Consider the following 16,470-nt stretch of genomic DNA (forward strand, 5'->3'; position numbering starts at 1 on the left):
GCCTCTCTGGATGCCGCAGGGCTGGTGCAGACCCCAGCGGCAGGCGGTCCTGCCCACAGCCCCGCGTCATGGTCAGAGACTTAATGCAACAGCTCCTGTTGCCAGAAATGACCTTCCCAGCAGAGGTTGGCCCCGCTCCCCTCCCGCGCTGGCCCTGGGGCTGAGGGATGGTGGCACCTACCGATGTGCTGGGCACAGGTGTCGCAGTACTCGGCGTAGAGGGACTCGAAGCAGCTGCAGCAGTAGGGCCTGCCGTCCTTCATGATGTACCTCTGCCCCCCCAGCACCGTCTCGCATTCAAAGCAGCAGAAGTGCTTCATGTGCCAGTGCCGTCCTTCGGCCTCAGTGCATTCATCGGCAAAAATGATCTGGAGGAGGGGAACACAAACGTGGAGCAGAGTCGGTCAGAAAGGGGACCTGGGATGCGGGCATCAACCTTCGTGTCTCCTGCTAGTGCACAGCACCCGTGTCCCTTTGCTCATACAACCTCCAAATTTTGCAGGTAACCCCCCCGTCCTGCACGGGAAACTCCCGTGGTCTGCCTCGCGGCAGGGACACCCATCACTTCTTGAGGAAACCCATTAAAACGCAGATACCTCAGGACCACGTTAGCACACGGACCACAAAGCGTTAAGGCAGAGCTCGCAGTAACGTGCTCATAAGCACATCCATCAGCAGGAGGGGTCGATCAGGGTAATAAACACGCTTATATACAACCTATCGATCTGGTGGACTTCTGAAGAACAGAGCAGCCACTTACTAAAACACATTTACCCGTCTCTGAAACAGGGACCCGAGTACAAAGGATGAGCAAAAACACAAGGAGAAGTGGCAGCTCTCTGGAGGGGAGAGAAGACGGAGCTACCAGGCTCCTCACCATCGCCTCTACCCCAGCCTGTGTGCTTATAAAGATGATCACAGTCATTATGTCAGTGGGGAAACTGAGGCACGGAGTGCTGTTAAGGGTGGGCTGGTGAAGCAGCCATCTAAAATGTTTTTAGCAGATGTTTTCTTGCTGTCTCTGCTTCCCAACCCCACCCCATCTCCGCTCCCAAAGCCAAGCTGGGGAGCAAGCAGTGGCCCAGCTCTGCTCCCCGGCTCTCAGCCCCGGCACAGGTCACATCAAAAGCTTTTCCTCTGCAGTTTCACTTACCCCTGAGTTACTCTTTCTCACAATTAGTGCTGGATGTTTCAGGGGAAGAAGTGCATGTTAAAGAAGGAGCTGAATGAAAGACTTGTACAAGAATTTGCAAGGATAAAAAGTACATGAAAAAAAAATTACCCAGCCTAAGCCCAAAGGAAATGGGGCCAGTCAAATGGTTAGGAGTTGTTTTTTTACTGGTAACGTTACAAATTTAATTGGATACATACGTCTATGTTCTTTATATTTGAAGTGCATATAGCCTTGGATTTTTACTATTACACGCTTGCATAGATGGGACGTGGTATTTTATAGTCCAAATGGTTTTCCACACTATGGTTTTCATAACTTTAAAAGCCAAAACAAATTCCTTCACCAATCTTTTAAACAGAGTTTGACACTTGAGAAACGCTCAGAGGCGACTCTGCACGGTTTTCTACATTCGTTTTGTATTCCATTTGTTCAGCTTCCTATAGCCCCTTAATCTCCTCTCTTAAAGCCTATTTCAGCTCGGCGTGTACTCAGACACTACTGTCTTGTAGGAAACACCGTACTCATCCCTCCAGAGGCTCCTTCTGAGGAGACAGAGTAGAAGGGAGGACCACCACACACAGCTGGGCTAAAATCACACCGCTTAGTGGAACCGCTCATGAAAGCCTCCCCGGCTCCCTGCAGGTGGACAAGGATCTCTCTCAGAACAGCCCTAGGCAGACTGCAACTAAAAATCCCTGAGATGCTCACCTGAAACCCCAGAAAAAGCTTGCATGAACCCTTGGCAAAGCCGAACCATTGTATTTCTTGGGGGACTTGGGGGTCATGGTTGACAAGAAGCTCACCATGAGCTGGCAATGTGCACTCGCAGCCCAGAAGCCAGCTGTATCCTGGGCTGCATCCCCAGCAGCGTGGCCAGCAGGTCGAGGGAGGGGATTCTGCCCCTCTGCTCCTCTCTCGTGAGACCCCACCTGCAGTGCTGTGTCCAGCTCTGTGGCCCCAACATAAGAAGGGCACGGAGCTGTTGGAGTGAGTCCAGAGGAGGCCACGAAGATGATCAGAGGGCTGGAGCACCTCCGCTATGGAGACAGGCTGAGAGAGTCGGGGTTGTTGAGCCTGGAGAAGAGAAGGCTCCGGGGAGACCTTCTAGCACCTTCCAGTACCTGAAGGGGCTACAGGAAAGCTGGAGAGGGGCTTTTTACAAGGGCATGGAGTGACAGGATGAGGGGGAATGGTTTTAAACTGGAAGAGGGGAGATTTAGATTAGATATTAGGAAGAAATTCTTTCCTGTGAGGGTGGTGAGACACTGGCCCAGGTTGCCCAGAGAACCTGTGAATGCCCCCTCCCTGGCAGTGTTCAAGGCCAGGTTGGATGGGGCTTGGAGCAACCTGGTCTAGTGGAAGGTGTCCCTGCCCATGGCAGGGGGGTTGGAACTAGATGATCTTTAACGTCCCTTCCAACCCAAACCATTCTGTGATTCCATGATTCTGTGTGCACGCCTCTGTGCAGTGGCCAGGGCACATGGAGGGGAAACACCATCCAGCTGGCAAGGGGAAACCTCTCATGCTATCCCCGCGGGCAGCAGCCGTGGCAGAAGCCGGGGCAAGCTGGCTCTTACCTCGTCGCAGGCCGCGCAGCGGGGCTTGAGGCACTCGGCGTGGTGCCTGCCGCAGTAGATCTTCCCGTCTTGGTAGAAGTAGATCAGGTCAACCAGCAGCTCATTGCAGACACTGCAGATGAAGCAGGGAGGGTGCCAGCAAATGCCGTGTCCCGCTCGCGAGGCGAAGACGGCCATGTCCCCTCCATTGATCTGGCCGCCGCACTGTCAGAAAAGCCGGTGTTTAATGGGGGGTGGGTGAGCCCGCTGCCGCCCATCGCCAGCCAGCTGCCTTCACAACCACGGCAGAAGAAGGTGCTGATTCACAGCTCCTTTCTGCTGTCTCTTAATCTCTCCCCATTTTGTGGCCAGGATATCAACGGCCTCCCCCCGGCACGAGGCCAGGAGATGGAGTGACTGCTCCACACCAAATATTGCGGGGTGCTCTGGGCACGCGCCCCGAGGGACCCCAGGGCTTGTAGCTGGCAGGGAGCACGGGGCGGGTGCTGATCCCATGAGTTTCGCTTGACTTTGGTGATTAAAAAACTGTCCTGCTCGTGCCAGTTCGTCAGCCGCTACCCACCTGCTCACAGATGGCCCCCGTCATGGTTACAGGGAACGGCCGGACATTGCCTCTCCCTAAATTCTCCCTCTTCCTTTGATTGCTGAATAGTTTGAGCTCCCTCTTCTCCTCCTCATCCAACGAATTGCAATAGCGGACCTAAAAAACACAAGCGATGCTCGGTGTTAGGGGTGTCCCTGGCTCCCCGGCCAGCGAGCCGCAGTCCCACGGGCTCTGCAAACCTCTGCAAGGGGGTTACACAAGTGGACTCTGTCCTTGGCTTGGGGGAGGCTGGAGAAGCGCAGCTGTCTGGGCTTCAGTCAGCCCAGGGTTTGGCCAGAATTTCAAGAGGTAGAGATGAGAATGGTGGGCAGGAGGAAGGTTGCTCTCCAGGAGCCACGCTTCTGGGAAAGTCTTAAAAGTTGGGTCCTCAGAGTCCCACCCAGACCCAGCAAACAGACTGATGGTTTTCCTGCTTTCTCCCTACAGCAGAGGCCTTACAGCAGCTTCAAAATATTTTATTGGCATTTCAAGAGCACCGCCGGTTTTCCCTGTGCAAATGAGGGAGTTCCAGCTATTTGGGAACTCCAACTATTCTTCCAGCGTAGGGTCAAGTTTGCATATTTGCAACACCTCTGTGTTGGAAGGTAATAAGGAAATAAGTAAAATAAAAGGATATAAGCAATGAACAATGCAATTTCCCCGAAGCTTATGAAAGTCTGAGGTTTTCCCGGCTATTTTCATCCTGCAGGCTTAGCTCTTGGCCGATGGCATCTCAATGGAGAATGCGACTGAAGAGCCAAGGGGGCCACGTGTAGCACCAGTGCCCAACCCAGCCTCCGTTACTTTGGAGAGCAGGCTCAGGGAGCCGAGCAGGGTTATTCACGTGAGCAACCAACGCACCGCAAACTTGCAAAGAAGCAAAACTGAGCATGAGGGGGAACTGGATGCAAAAATCTGCCAATTTGCAGAAAATACAAGCAGGCTCGTGCCTCCAGCTTGCAGCAGCACTGGCTGCAGTAGCAGCATTCGTGTGTATTTATTCTTACGTTTTTTGGCTGTTGGAGGCTGTGGATTCTCAGCAGCTGCCAGGGAGGGCAGGTTGGGGCCCGAGGGTGCACGGGAAGAAGCCCCTGCCTGGTGCCTGGAGCTCCCCCGGCGCTGGCAGCACCGCGCTGGGCCCGTGGCACCCAGCCACGCACAGGCAAACTCCTTAAAATCTGACCTAGATCAAACAAGTTACCTGCACGTATTTTCCAGAGCGGCTTCTTCAGAAAGCAGCACGAAAATCATTTGTTTTGTTTACACAGGGAAGTTTTGCGGGCTACCAGAAGCCAATGTTCTCACCCGTGAGAACGGGACGTCAGAGACCGGACCCTTTTTGCTGCCTCACATCTTTCTTGTGAGACGTAAGATGGTTTATTTGCTCTGACTGGTCTTGACTCAACCTCTAGCTTGCCCAGCTTGTGAGGCTCAGCCCGAGCAAACCCCTCCTCGGCACACGCACTCCCACTCCCAAGTAAGTCGGAAGCAGCACTCGGGAAATGGCTTTTGCAGCTCTGGATTTGGCTCTAGCTGATCTCAACAGCACTTCAAGCCACTTTTAACGTGGCTTTGGCCTCCGAGGGCTAAGAAAGTGCTTTTATTTCAGAGAACTGAAGAAAGATTCCTTTAAAAATTTTAACTTTAGAACAAACAACTCCCTCCCCACCTTCGACACAATCCAAGCAGGGAGTAAATACGGCACTTAAATAGCAACACGACCAAACTCCAAGTAAATCCCCCTGAAAAGCAGAAAGGGCTGAGAAAGGAGCAGTCACGCTTCCCACAAGCAACCCCCGGAGGTGCGTCCCCCTCCCCACCCACAGCCCTGACGGACGTCTACCCACTTTTTGGGTACTAACCTCATTGTCGTGCGGTGGCAGCTGGTGCAAAAGCTGCTTTATGCGAGATTTTTCTCCCGGGCTGTTGACGTAGGGGACCTTGTCCTCGGGCAGGCAGCTGTAGTACTGGTGCACCTACGGAGTAAGAGAGGGGACTGCAGTGGGGCTCCCCGGCCGAGCCCGTGCCCGGCCAGCAGCCACCCCCCGTGCCAGCGGGTGCCGGGTCTTCCCGATGATTTTGAGTGGGGAAACGCAACCACGCGCTGCTTCGGTTTTATCGCCTTTTCTCCCCCGAGAAAGAGGGGTGGCAGCCCCGGAGCTCGTTACCGTTTGCTCGGTCAGCCTCCATAGCGTTAGCATGTTTCGCCAGCTGCGGGGATGTGTCGGCACCTGCCTTGGCAGGGGAGGTTAAAAAGGCTGCGCCCCGGCAGCCTCCGTGTTGCCGGCTATCTCAGCCTCCACCTCCATCAAAACCCTCCGGGCTTTTTTCTGCAGCAATTTGTGGAAATAAACAGCAGATAAAAATCTGTTGGAAGGCTTGGTTTTTCTCTTTCGTCTCGGAGCGTATAATTAAAATCAGCTATTAAAAAGGCAGCGCAGCGGGGCATGGCGTGCCCGGCGCTGGAGGAGCCCGGTGGCAGCCCGGAGAGGAAGCACGCCCCGAACCCCAGCGTCTCTCCTCCGACTGCCACACCTGGGACACGCACTCAAGGGCTGTGCCAGGCACCGGGATGGGACTCCTTGGCTGAGGATCAGCTCCCAAATGGCCATGGTGACGCTGAACAGCTTGGGAAGAAGCAAGAGAAGGCAAAGGTAAGAGAAAGCTCTTGCTGCTCAGCTGCGATCAGGAGCCTCTGCATCCCCGGATGCCTCCAGATGCTCAGGTAGGAGCAGGGGCTGGATGGCTTCCTTAAAACTGCGCTTGGCTAGAAAGATGCAAACCGTTTTCCCACTGCATACAGCTTTCTGCCTTTGCCGTGGCGGCATTAACCCCCCGAGATGCTCCCCCAGCTCTCACACACTGCTGCGGTTTGTTTCAGAGCAGCTGCACTGCCTGCAGCTTTCGCAGGGCTCTTCCCGAGCGACACTTGCTTTGCCGTGGCTTCTGATCGACTTTTTCCCTCGCTGTACGTTTTGGGCTTTGGCCTAGAAAGCACCATCTGGGCTGGCTTTCCCCAGAGAAGCCCCCTCTGCCCGCACAATCCCACAGCATCTGCGGGATGACAAGCTACCGCGTGTCACTTCAAGGGACAGGGATGGCGAGGCAGGTAATGGGGCTGGCTGGCAGAAGAGCTCACCTGCGAGCTTGTAGGCTGCTGGGGTTGGTTAATACGGGCAGTTACCTTCATCAGGAAGAAATCACTTTTTATTCCAGAATAAATATCCCAAACTGGCATTATTCAGGAATAATTACTCTGCATTCAGCTCACTCCCTGGTCTTGTTCAGAGCTACTTGCAAGCAGAGCTGCTCCAGTGCTTGCAATCGCTTTTCTTCTCAATTTATGGTTCCTCTCCAAACCGACCCTAACATCCACCTTTCCCATCATCAGGTTTTGTGAAAAGCGAGATTTTTAGCAAATTTCTGCCCATAAGTGCACTGCTGACGACAAGGGAACTGCCCGCGTCACGAAGCTGAGGAACACGCTGAGCCTAAACCCTAAACACCACAAAACCTTAAATTTGTTTTACTAAAGCACAGCAGAAACAGACCCATCACCTATGGAAACTGTCAAAGAAAGAAAGGCTGCTAAGTATTTTGTTATGTTAAAAAGAAAACAAAACTACGTACATTAGAATACTTACTTTGCATTTATAGAGCATCCTTCATCCAGGGACATCAAAGCACACTAAAAACACTTAAATTCTTACGACATGCCACACCAGGTAGCAAATACCTGCACTGGAAAGGGCTATTTTTGCAGCAAAACGACGTTAAATAAGCTCCCTGAGTTCATGCAGCTAGTCCGTAGCAGCTGAAAATCTCCCGACGACGCCCCAGCTGCCATAGCTTTTACTGGGCTGCCATGCTGCACCTTCCTGGCTGGTACAGACGCCTGCTGACTTCTCTCAGCCAAGTTCCCCACGTGCGATGGGCTGCTCGCTTTCCCCGGCGCTCAGGTTATTGGTTTGCGTTTTTTTGTTGTTGCAACTGAGTCCTTGAAGTTGGCGGAGACCAGAAATGACTTTTTTTTTATTTTCTGAAGAGCCGCCAAATTCCATCAGGCTGCTCCAGTCCCTAAAGCAATGAGCTGTAAGACGCTCACCCTAGGCGGAAAGCAGGGATGCGAGTTTTCCCTTTGGCAGCCCGGGCGCTGCCTTCCCGGAGCCCGACGCGGTGGGATGTACGTGCCCAGCTCTGCTCCTGCTTCCGCTGGGAAGTTTTTCATTTAGCTCAGCAGGTCCGCGGGAACTGGCTCCCATCGCACCAGCAGCATAGCTCAGCAGGGATGGGCAATTTGGTTTGAAAAGCAAAACAAAATAAATATAACAGGCTCCAACCTGTGTTCTGTTGCCTGAAATAACCTGAAAAGGTTTGCTTTGGATCTGCACCAGCCAAGGGGACCTTCGTGCATGGGTACTCATGGAGTGGACGGAGTGGAGGCAGCTGCCGCAGGACATCTCGTGGGGAGAAAACCCCTTCCTTATGCCTGTCAGTGGCTTCCTCGCTATTGCCTTTACACCCACCTTCCCTCCTGGGGACAGACATGAACCAGGGAGACACACATATCCTTTCACCTGGGGCATCACTCCTAAACTGAGAGGTCCAGCCAGAGCGCAGGTGAAGAGCAGAAGGATGCCCCTTGCCCAGGCTGACGTTAACCCAGGCTTGTGCAAATACGCTGTCTCATCCATCGCCGACTCCCTGCGGGATGCGCCTGGTTCCCTGCATGGGAGAGCCGAGCCCAGGAGGGACGGGGTGCAGGCTGCCAGTGTCCCCTGCCTCCCCAGTTGGGATGCTCAAGAATAAGGAAAAATGAAGGAGGACAGGGGGGATTCTCAGATCAGTCTGGCTTTTCAGGGAAAAGGCCTGCCGAAGATGTTAACTTGCTGGAAAACTAAAACTGCTCTGTCTGCACTTTGCTTTTGTACAAAAGGTCACTGTTTTCCCTGAAAACAACTCCTCCTCTGTCCAGCTCTGGTTCAGAGCACGCACAAGCCTTTGTAGCTAGTGAGCCTTGCAGGGCCACTGCGGCCAAAGGGCCTGATCCAGACCCCCCAAGCACCGGCGGACGGCTCCTCACTGACCTTATGGGCTCTGCAACATGAGCTGCATCCAGATAAAGAAAACAGTGTGGGGCAACGACCCAGGACGGATAACATATCCGTTTTAAATCATGTGCTATCCTTAACTGTTTTATTATTAAATACTTCTGCCGTACAACACAGCAGCTCCACATCCTGCTATTTCCCCTTGCAACAGATCTGCTCTGCCCACGATTATCCTAACAAGCATCATTAACACACACACGAGCCACGTGTGGGGCCGGGCTAGGTTCCATCCTCTATCTCCTCGCTTGCCCCTCTTCGCTCTGACCTCTGCTCACATCTGGATGGGAGAAATCCCGTAGGAATCTCGAAAACATCAGGCTGAGTTAAAATAAGGCTTCAGACAATGTCACGAGGCCCTGGTGCCACGGGGACGGGCTGGCCAGCACGCTGGAAGCCAGGCCGGCTGCGGGTGCTGGCTGCCGGGGCATGCTGGCCGGCTGGGCGAGCCCCGTCCTGCCCCGGGGAGGTCGGACAGGCTCTGCGCCGCGAGAACCTGGTGCAACAGATATCCATCTTCCCAGGGTGCTATTCTCACCTTCAAAAGGAAAATGTCCGAATGCCAAGTTCTGCTAACGAAAACTGATACACGTTTTGGAAATTAGCAGCTGCTTGGAGCTAAAAGGGGAGGGCACAGGGGAGAAGACAGAAATTAAAAAAGAGAGAAACCAGGAGAAAGGAAAGAACATAAAACAAGGGTAGGAAAAAGCCTTTAAAGTGGAGCCAACTTTATTCAAAGGCACTGAGGAAAGTAATTACATTAGTTTACAAATGCCTTTGTGTTCTACAGTCTTCCTAGGTTTGGGGTGTGTTTCCAGTTTAACTTTGACAGTTTACAAACCTACCCGGTCCCTGCTAAATAAAGGCAGGACTGCAGCTTCTCCTGGCAGTCCCTGGGTGACCAAAGACAAAGCCCACGCCAGCACCTTTGTCCTTTGTCGGCAAAGTCTTACACCTTCTCCTAGGATGAAAAGTTTGCAAACAACCTGTGAATTTAAGCCGTTGATGAAGGATCTCTTTGATCAATGAATTAAAGGAGGCAGAGGGGAAATATCATGTTTCTTACGCCATGAATTGCTGTTGGGAAGTAGCATTCGGTTGTACTCACCCCAAGTACAACACTCCCACCGAAAGCACCCACCAAACCGGGCTGTTTGGGATGACTGTACGGCTGGGACGGACTACAAAGGAGCACGCGGTGTCCTGGCACGGCTCGGCTGATGGGTGCCGGCTTGCTCAGCCATAACAGCTCCGGCACATCCAGCTGGGCAATCCTGCCTGGCTTTCATGAAACCAAACAAACTGCAAAACCAGCTGCAAGGCTTTTGCAAAGAGCTCTGCGAGGGCAGTACGTGCTGGCCTGTGTGCAGCAGAGTGCCTAAACACGGATGTCCCCAACAAGGGGACCTTGGTGGGTCAGCCACCACTCAGGCACAGCACAGTACATCATCACACGCAGTGAAGTCTGTTCGAAATCCATTCTGCAATGTCCCTCTGTGCCCACAAGAGCATCGTTCCCCTGGGACCATGCCAGGGGTCCCACAGCCCCGGCAGCCCACCCGGGGATGTACCACGCCGGTGTGGGGAGCTGCCTGCACAACGATGTGTGGAGCAGTGGCTGCCGGTGCATGTATGCCTGCACTTACCCATGGCCCCATCCCTTGCCTCGCTGCACGCGAGCTCCCACGAGCTTTGGCTGCAGTGGGAGGAAGGTGGCCAGCAGCTCCGACAAGCCTGTGCTGGCCCGGGCGAGCAGGGCTGCTCCTGCAGCTCGCCTGTTCCTCCCCAGTGCTGGCTTTTTAACCGCACGTCAGGCATTAAATGATCTTTTACACGGAGCGCTTACAACCGACAGAGAAACAAATCTGGTGTCTTCAGTATTTCTCTCCTTCCTGCTGGCTGCCCTTGGAAAAGTAAAGAGGAACAAACCCCAAACAAGCCACACGCAAATAACTCTCTCAACGGGTCTGCAAAACGTTGCAAGTGCTTGTACACACAGGCTCGCACATGAGCTCCACAGATGACAGCACGTGTGAAACTGGAAAGCGGGTTCAGCGTGCTTTGGCCCGAGTCTGGCAAGTCCTCCTTTTCCGTGGCCGTTAGGATACAAAGCACTTATTTACTTCTTGAAGCAAAACAATCCTGGCAGCAAGGTCAGATGCTCCAAAACGGAGAGAAGAGTGGGAACTGCTGGCTGGGTCTGCCGAGCGTGGGGATGCAGCCAGGCACGTACACTGGGAGGGAGCAGGCGTCCCCCCAAGACCCCACAGCCCCGGCTGGGGGAAGACCGTTACCACCCCCAGACCCCCGAACGCGCCTGGTGCCAGCACATGGCGGCGGGAGGCGGATGCAGTCCCCGGCGCCGGGCGGTCCGGCGCCCCGCAACGCTGGGTTTGCTCTCGGAAACCCGCTCCCAAGTTGCAGGGACAAAGGCAGGGAACAAAGGCAAAATCATTTTCCTAAGTGCTATTTGTTCTGGCATGCTCTGCGGCTCTCCACGCGCTCCTCTCCCACGGCTAACGGCAGCCGAGGCGTTTGAGCGTTGCTGCTCCCCAGTTGCGAACGACATCCATTCCTGCCAAGCCTTTGGAGCAGTTCTTGGTCTGAAAGCGATCCCGCGGAAGCGTTGCTTCCTGCTGGCATCAAAGAAGAACATTTGAATGAAGGCCGTACATCCACAAGTTTCAGACTTGCGAAAGCACATGCCATGATTTTTCTTTTTCAAGCAGAAATCGAATTTGGATTAAAAGGAGCTAGAAACTGTGCTTTCAAAAGCATCTGAGAGTGGTCTTTGTGCTGGGAGGTACTGCCGGGCAGAGCCACTCTCCAGCCGCTCAGAGTCCCCTGGAGCACCAGCAATTGTAGTGATCATCTGCTGCATTGATCGTAGCTGATAATTCCCCTGGGTCTGCCACTTAAAATGCTCTTGTATTTATAAAGGCATGAGGTAGCATACTAGAATAATGCTGCAACAAGGAAAAGCTGTAACTGCACGCTGGAATAAAGCTCCAGGACAAGTTCATATTGTGTAGTCTGGCATTTCTCTGTTTTCTTTTCCACTCCTTCCTTTTCCCCTCCCTCGTACCTCTGCTGCCCACCACACGGCTACTTCAATTTAAGAACCAAGCAAACCCCACTGGGTGAGTGGTTTTGTTTCTGTGGCCCACCAAAAGCAGCTGATTGTCTCCCTGATAACAAGATTGTTCAAGGATTAAATAATTTTAACAGCTTCCATCGACCCACAATGATCAGGCAAACACCCCAGGACACAGAAATGGAGCAAAAGCTCAGACACATGGTTTTACCATGTTGTTTTTTTTTCAGCATGGGATGCACTCACACCTCCTCCATCTGCTCCGCTCCAGGGTAGAGGGAATAGCTCCAGGACCTCCTAATCCACCCCAGCTGTCCCCAAGTCACACAGCACAGGCATTGCACATGGAAAAAGCATTTCATGTGGAGGATTGCTGCTCCATCCAGCTAGCAAGCATTCGGCACGGTCCGATGCCCGGAGGCTGGAGTTCGACAGCTCCAGCCTTGAAATAAGAGCTGCTAACTGCCAGGCTACTTAGATACTGAAAGAGTTCGCTGGGGAGGTGATGGACTTACCGCTACCTCAAAGCGAAACTGAAGAGCTTTTAAAAATGTGCTGAAATGCAGCTTTTGGATAAAATACTATGGCGTGCACGTGCGCAAGAGCTAGAGGTGGCCGCCACTTCTGGCACTGGCGTGCATGAGTTACAACTCCTCTTCACCCCCCTCGGCTCCCCATCCGGCGTGCTCTGCTCTCTGGATCAGGACCAGGATCTACCACGGAAGGTAGAGTCCTTCACGGGGCTTTTGTCCTTCCTCTGCCTGGCCATAAATTAACTTATCTGCTTGCCATTACTACACAGGCTTGGGGCACAGGGTTGCTTTGGTCTGTCTTGCTCCTTCCTTGTCACACTCAAGACTTCAGTCTCATGAGGTGTGAAACAGTTTGCTGAACTTATAGGGCTCAAGAAAGGACAAGAAGGTAATCATGACACATAGGCAGAAGTGAGGCACACATCCCCCAGAGACCACTGGCCCAGATAATGTACTTTCTAACCACACCGAGGTGGTGAAAGCGGGTATCTTTAGGTAAGGTGTAAATGCACATTCAGCGGAGGTTCGTCTCCGCTCTCCTTTCCTCAGTTCGTGACCTGAACAGCAACTGATGAAGCTTGGAGGTTTTATAATTCAAGCCCTTGCTATAGGTCTTGCAAAAGATCCAGAACAGGAATCAAAACGTACATTAGCCCCTGAATAAATTCCCCATGACAGCTACAAGTTTCACACCACACTGCAAAGCTCTCGAGGTCCAAGCTCTAACAGCCGCCTGAGAGGAAAATGGTCCCCTGAACCTTCATGCTACTAATTTTAGCTCAGATGAGATTTTCATAACTTTTTAAGGGACTCGATCAGAGCAAGTGTGCTGACAGCAAGAGGGAATTAAGTTCTTATGGCACATACAAAGGTCTTGAATGTTGGCATGCTGGAGCCATACAGAAAGCCGCACTGCAGCTGAAGTAGAGCCCCATCTTTTGTTTAACTGGAAATCTGTGCCCACAACCAGCTGCTCCTATTATTGAGACACAATAAAGACAGAAATCCTCAAAAATCCCTTATATTCAGAAATTCAAGCTGGCATGTTACAACCCCTTTGGATTTCTCCAAACCACAGGCCCAAGGAATTCAAGGCTGCGCATTCACATGTACTTACAACACGCCTTGCCTAAAAATGTGAAAAGCACATCATAAAAGTACTCATTTTTAAGCATCTGTCCTCAAACTTATGTCAGTGCAAGGAGGATCAGCTGTCAGAGTGCCAGCCCCAGCAGACAAACTGGCTCCCGATGTTGCCTTCCCCCGTCTTCGCAGCCAGGCCCGGTCTGGGATTTTGTTTTGCTGAGGACATGGTTCTACTGGTGTCTGCCCATTTCAAGGCTTTTGCACTTTATTTCTTTATCCGACCATTGAAGGGCAGGCAGGAAAAAAAGAGTATTTCTCAAAGCCCATGTCCCGAGCTTCTGCCTTGCCTCCCATACAGCCACCTCTCCCATTCCTATCTGCATCCGTATCTTCCAGAAGAGAAGTTCCTCTTCTGCCATAAGACAACTTCTCACAGAGTCACAGAATGTTAGGGATTGGAAGGGACCTCGAAAGATCATCTAGTCCAATCCCCCTGCCGGAGCAGGACTGCCTAGACCATATCACACAGGAACGCGTCCAGGAGGGTTTTGAATGTTTCCAGAGAAGGAGACTCTACAACCTCTCTGGGCAGCCTGTTCCAGTGTTCGGTCACCCTCACCGTAAAGAAGTTTTTCCTCATATTTATGTGGAACCTCCTGTGTTCCAGCTTGCACCCATTGCCCCTTGTCCTGTCAAGGGATGTCACTGAGAAGAGCTTGGCTCCATCCTCATGACACTTGCCCTTTACATATTTATAAACATTAATGAGGTCACCCCTCAGTCTCCTCTTCTCTAAGCTAAAGAGACCCAGCTCCCTCAGCCTCTCCTCATAAGGGAGATGTTCCACTCCCTTAATCATCTTCGTGGCTCTGCGCTGGACTCTAGTCTCAATGAGGTCCAGTCTGAGCTGGATGAGAGCCTACAGAAGCCTCTTGGCCATCCTGTATAGCTGACTGCTATTACTAGAAACCACATTTTCTAATCATGTTGTAATTTATGGAGTTTAGTCTTGGGTTTTTACCAGTTGCTCTCCCTGTTGGCAGGTTACCACTGAGCCTTACACCTCTGATGGTTTGAAACCTCTTCCAATTTCCTGCCTGAATGCATTTGGAGCCAGTTTATATCTATGTTTTTGTGCCAAAGTTGGAGCTTGAATAACTGCTCTTCCTCTTCTAATGCACAGGGAGTGTTCATAACCCTTTGATTTGCTAGGCTGAACAAACCAAGCTCTTCTAGGCTCCTCAATGAAATAACATTTCCAGTCTCCTTCCAGTTTATACCCCTCTTCCTTGAGCAGAGCTGTCATTTTAGACAGTTTTCCAGATGAATTTTTACCATACCTTATGCAGTGGTATTATAACATTTTTCTATATTACCATCTTCATCCCTGTGTTATAAACCTCATTAGAAATATATAATATTTATGGCTGTCGCATAGTAATACACCACTTTGTCATCCTGCACACTGATGAGCCATAGTACAAAGAATTCAGCTCCACTCTTCAGTGCAATGTCTGGATCATTATCTGTAAACACCAGACCAATGCTGTTTCTTCTTCAAGTCTGGGCATTAAGTAACCAACATGATTTTCACAGAGTTGACACGTACCACAGAGCATCTGATGCCTGAACTAGTGTCCAGGAATCCAGTGAGACTTTGTAGGTTTAGGTCAATTCCCCTTTAGATTATACTTAACATTTTAAGCTACAGATTGAAGGGACTCTCCAAATTCTGAAACGACCTACAGTAACTGCCGAAAACCGATGTCATGTTTGTTGGGCAACTCCCCTCCCGAAATCCTGTAAATTGCTGCACTGAGTGAGATGTGAATGCTCTCTCCCAAGAATAGCGAGGCAGGAAGGCTGCCGTCCAACTATAATAAGAAAACTGCATCAGTCTTTCAGGGGACCACTTACCTCCCCAGCTCATGCGCTGCACAGAGATTTTAATAAAGTAGAATATTGCAGAAAAAGTTGTTTCATTTCGTCTGTTTCATGTCAAAGAAATACGACAGTGAAACAGCGGAAGGCAAAGAAAAATTCACTGCCTGCAAAACTGTATTTTCAGCCCAGCCTGACGGCAGTGTCCTCAGCCGGAAAGAGGCCCACCAGCTGCTCCACAGCAGACATCAGCCTTCCAGAGACTCCACATCACGTACACACACCTGACTCATCGACCAGAAAGCCACACGTCTGTCTGCAGCCTTGCACAGCTCCAGTCAGTTGCTGCAGAGGTACCTTCTACCCCTGCAGGAGGCAAATGGCAGCTTCCTGCACCCGGGACACCTCCCAGCCCTGCGACATCCTGGGTGCATGGTAACTCCTGCAGAAATTCAGGGTGCTGCTCTTCACCCAGGGACAACCCCCAGCCCTGCATGGTGGCTCTTTCACAGCCCAGAGAAGTCACACTTTGCTTTTGTCTCCTTAGTGGCTCATCTGATGCGTGAAAGGTCCCGAAAGGGCTGGCAGATGAGCTATGCTGGAATGATTTCAGTGCCTGTCTTAGGCTCTGCTTAGGGCTGCTCTTCATCTCCATGGTGATTAGAGACAGGTCTGAAGTGGCAAATCTGCTAAAAGGCCCAGCAATGCAGACAGAGGAGTGTAATCAGAAAGCGGGCGTTCGTAAGGAGGAGCACCATAACCTCTGCAAGAAACAGATGCTGCAAGAACCTAAAAATACATCAACCTGGGTAATGCATGAGATGTTAGTACCTACTGCTAGAGCTAATGGACTTTTGTTTTCTTCTGAGCATCCCAAATTCCCTGATGGCACGCTATTTCTTAAAAAGCACCTGAGGGATCAAAGAAGCATCCAGGTCTTCTGAATAGCTCACCACCATGCTGGAAGTGGGTTACAATTGGTGTCCATGGCATGCTGTACTCATCAGAGACCATGTCTACCCAGGTCAGGTGCCACCTGTCACTAAATATCTGTATTTCCACCCAAAGCTACAGGGACATGGACCAGTTTGGGCTCCAGAAGCCACCGACACGCCTGGACAGAAGGCAGTGCTGAGAGCAGGTGGCACCAGCTCTCTCCTATGGTCCTCCAACAGGCCTCCCAAAACCCAACTGGTTCGTGTCCCCGCAGCATGAAGGACCCTCAGAGCTACTTCAGAACCATCTGCATCTCTCCATAAACCATGTCTTGTACCTCCTGGGAGGCACAAAGGGAGCCTCTGACATAAGGAAGGTGACAGAAAACAAGGCTGCTGCCTGATTTGCATGGTTAGGTGGCACAAGATAAAACACATGGTGCTGTGAAGTTTCAAGCAAGCACTGAGCAAGGCTTGTAAAGACAAGAAGAAGGGAAAA

General features: G+C 51.7%; 1 protein-coding gene across 1 annotated transcript in view; it reads right to left on the reverse strand.

Annotated features, from left to right (window-relative positions):
* The window catches only part of PRICKLE2 (prickle planar cell polarity protein 2), a 107,613-nt gene that overhangs the window by 14,997 nt on the left and 76,146 nt on the right, over window positions 1-16,470 (reverse strand). The window contains exons 4-7 of the mRNA XM_068409412.1: window positions 5,197-5,310; window positions 3,314-3,451; window positions 2,752-2,955; window positions 182-368 (exon numbers count right to left, since the gene is read on the reverse strand). Of these exons, the coding sequence (XP_068265513.1) occupies window positions 182-368; window positions 2,752-2,955; window positions 3,314-3,451; window positions 5,197-5,310 (643 nt within the window). The remainder of the gene's footprint in view (window positions 1-181; window positions 369-2,751; window positions 2,956-3,313; window positions 3,452-5,196; window positions 5,311-16,470) is intronic.

The sequence above is a fragment of the Nyctibius grandis genome, chromosome 10 (assembly GCF_013368605.1).
Source record: "Nyctibius grandis isolate bNycGra1 chromosome 10, bNycGra1.pri, whole genome shotgun sequence".
Lineage (NCBI taxonomy): Eukaryota > Metazoa > Chordata > Aves > Nyctibiiformes > Nyctibiidae > Nyctibius > Nyctibius grandis.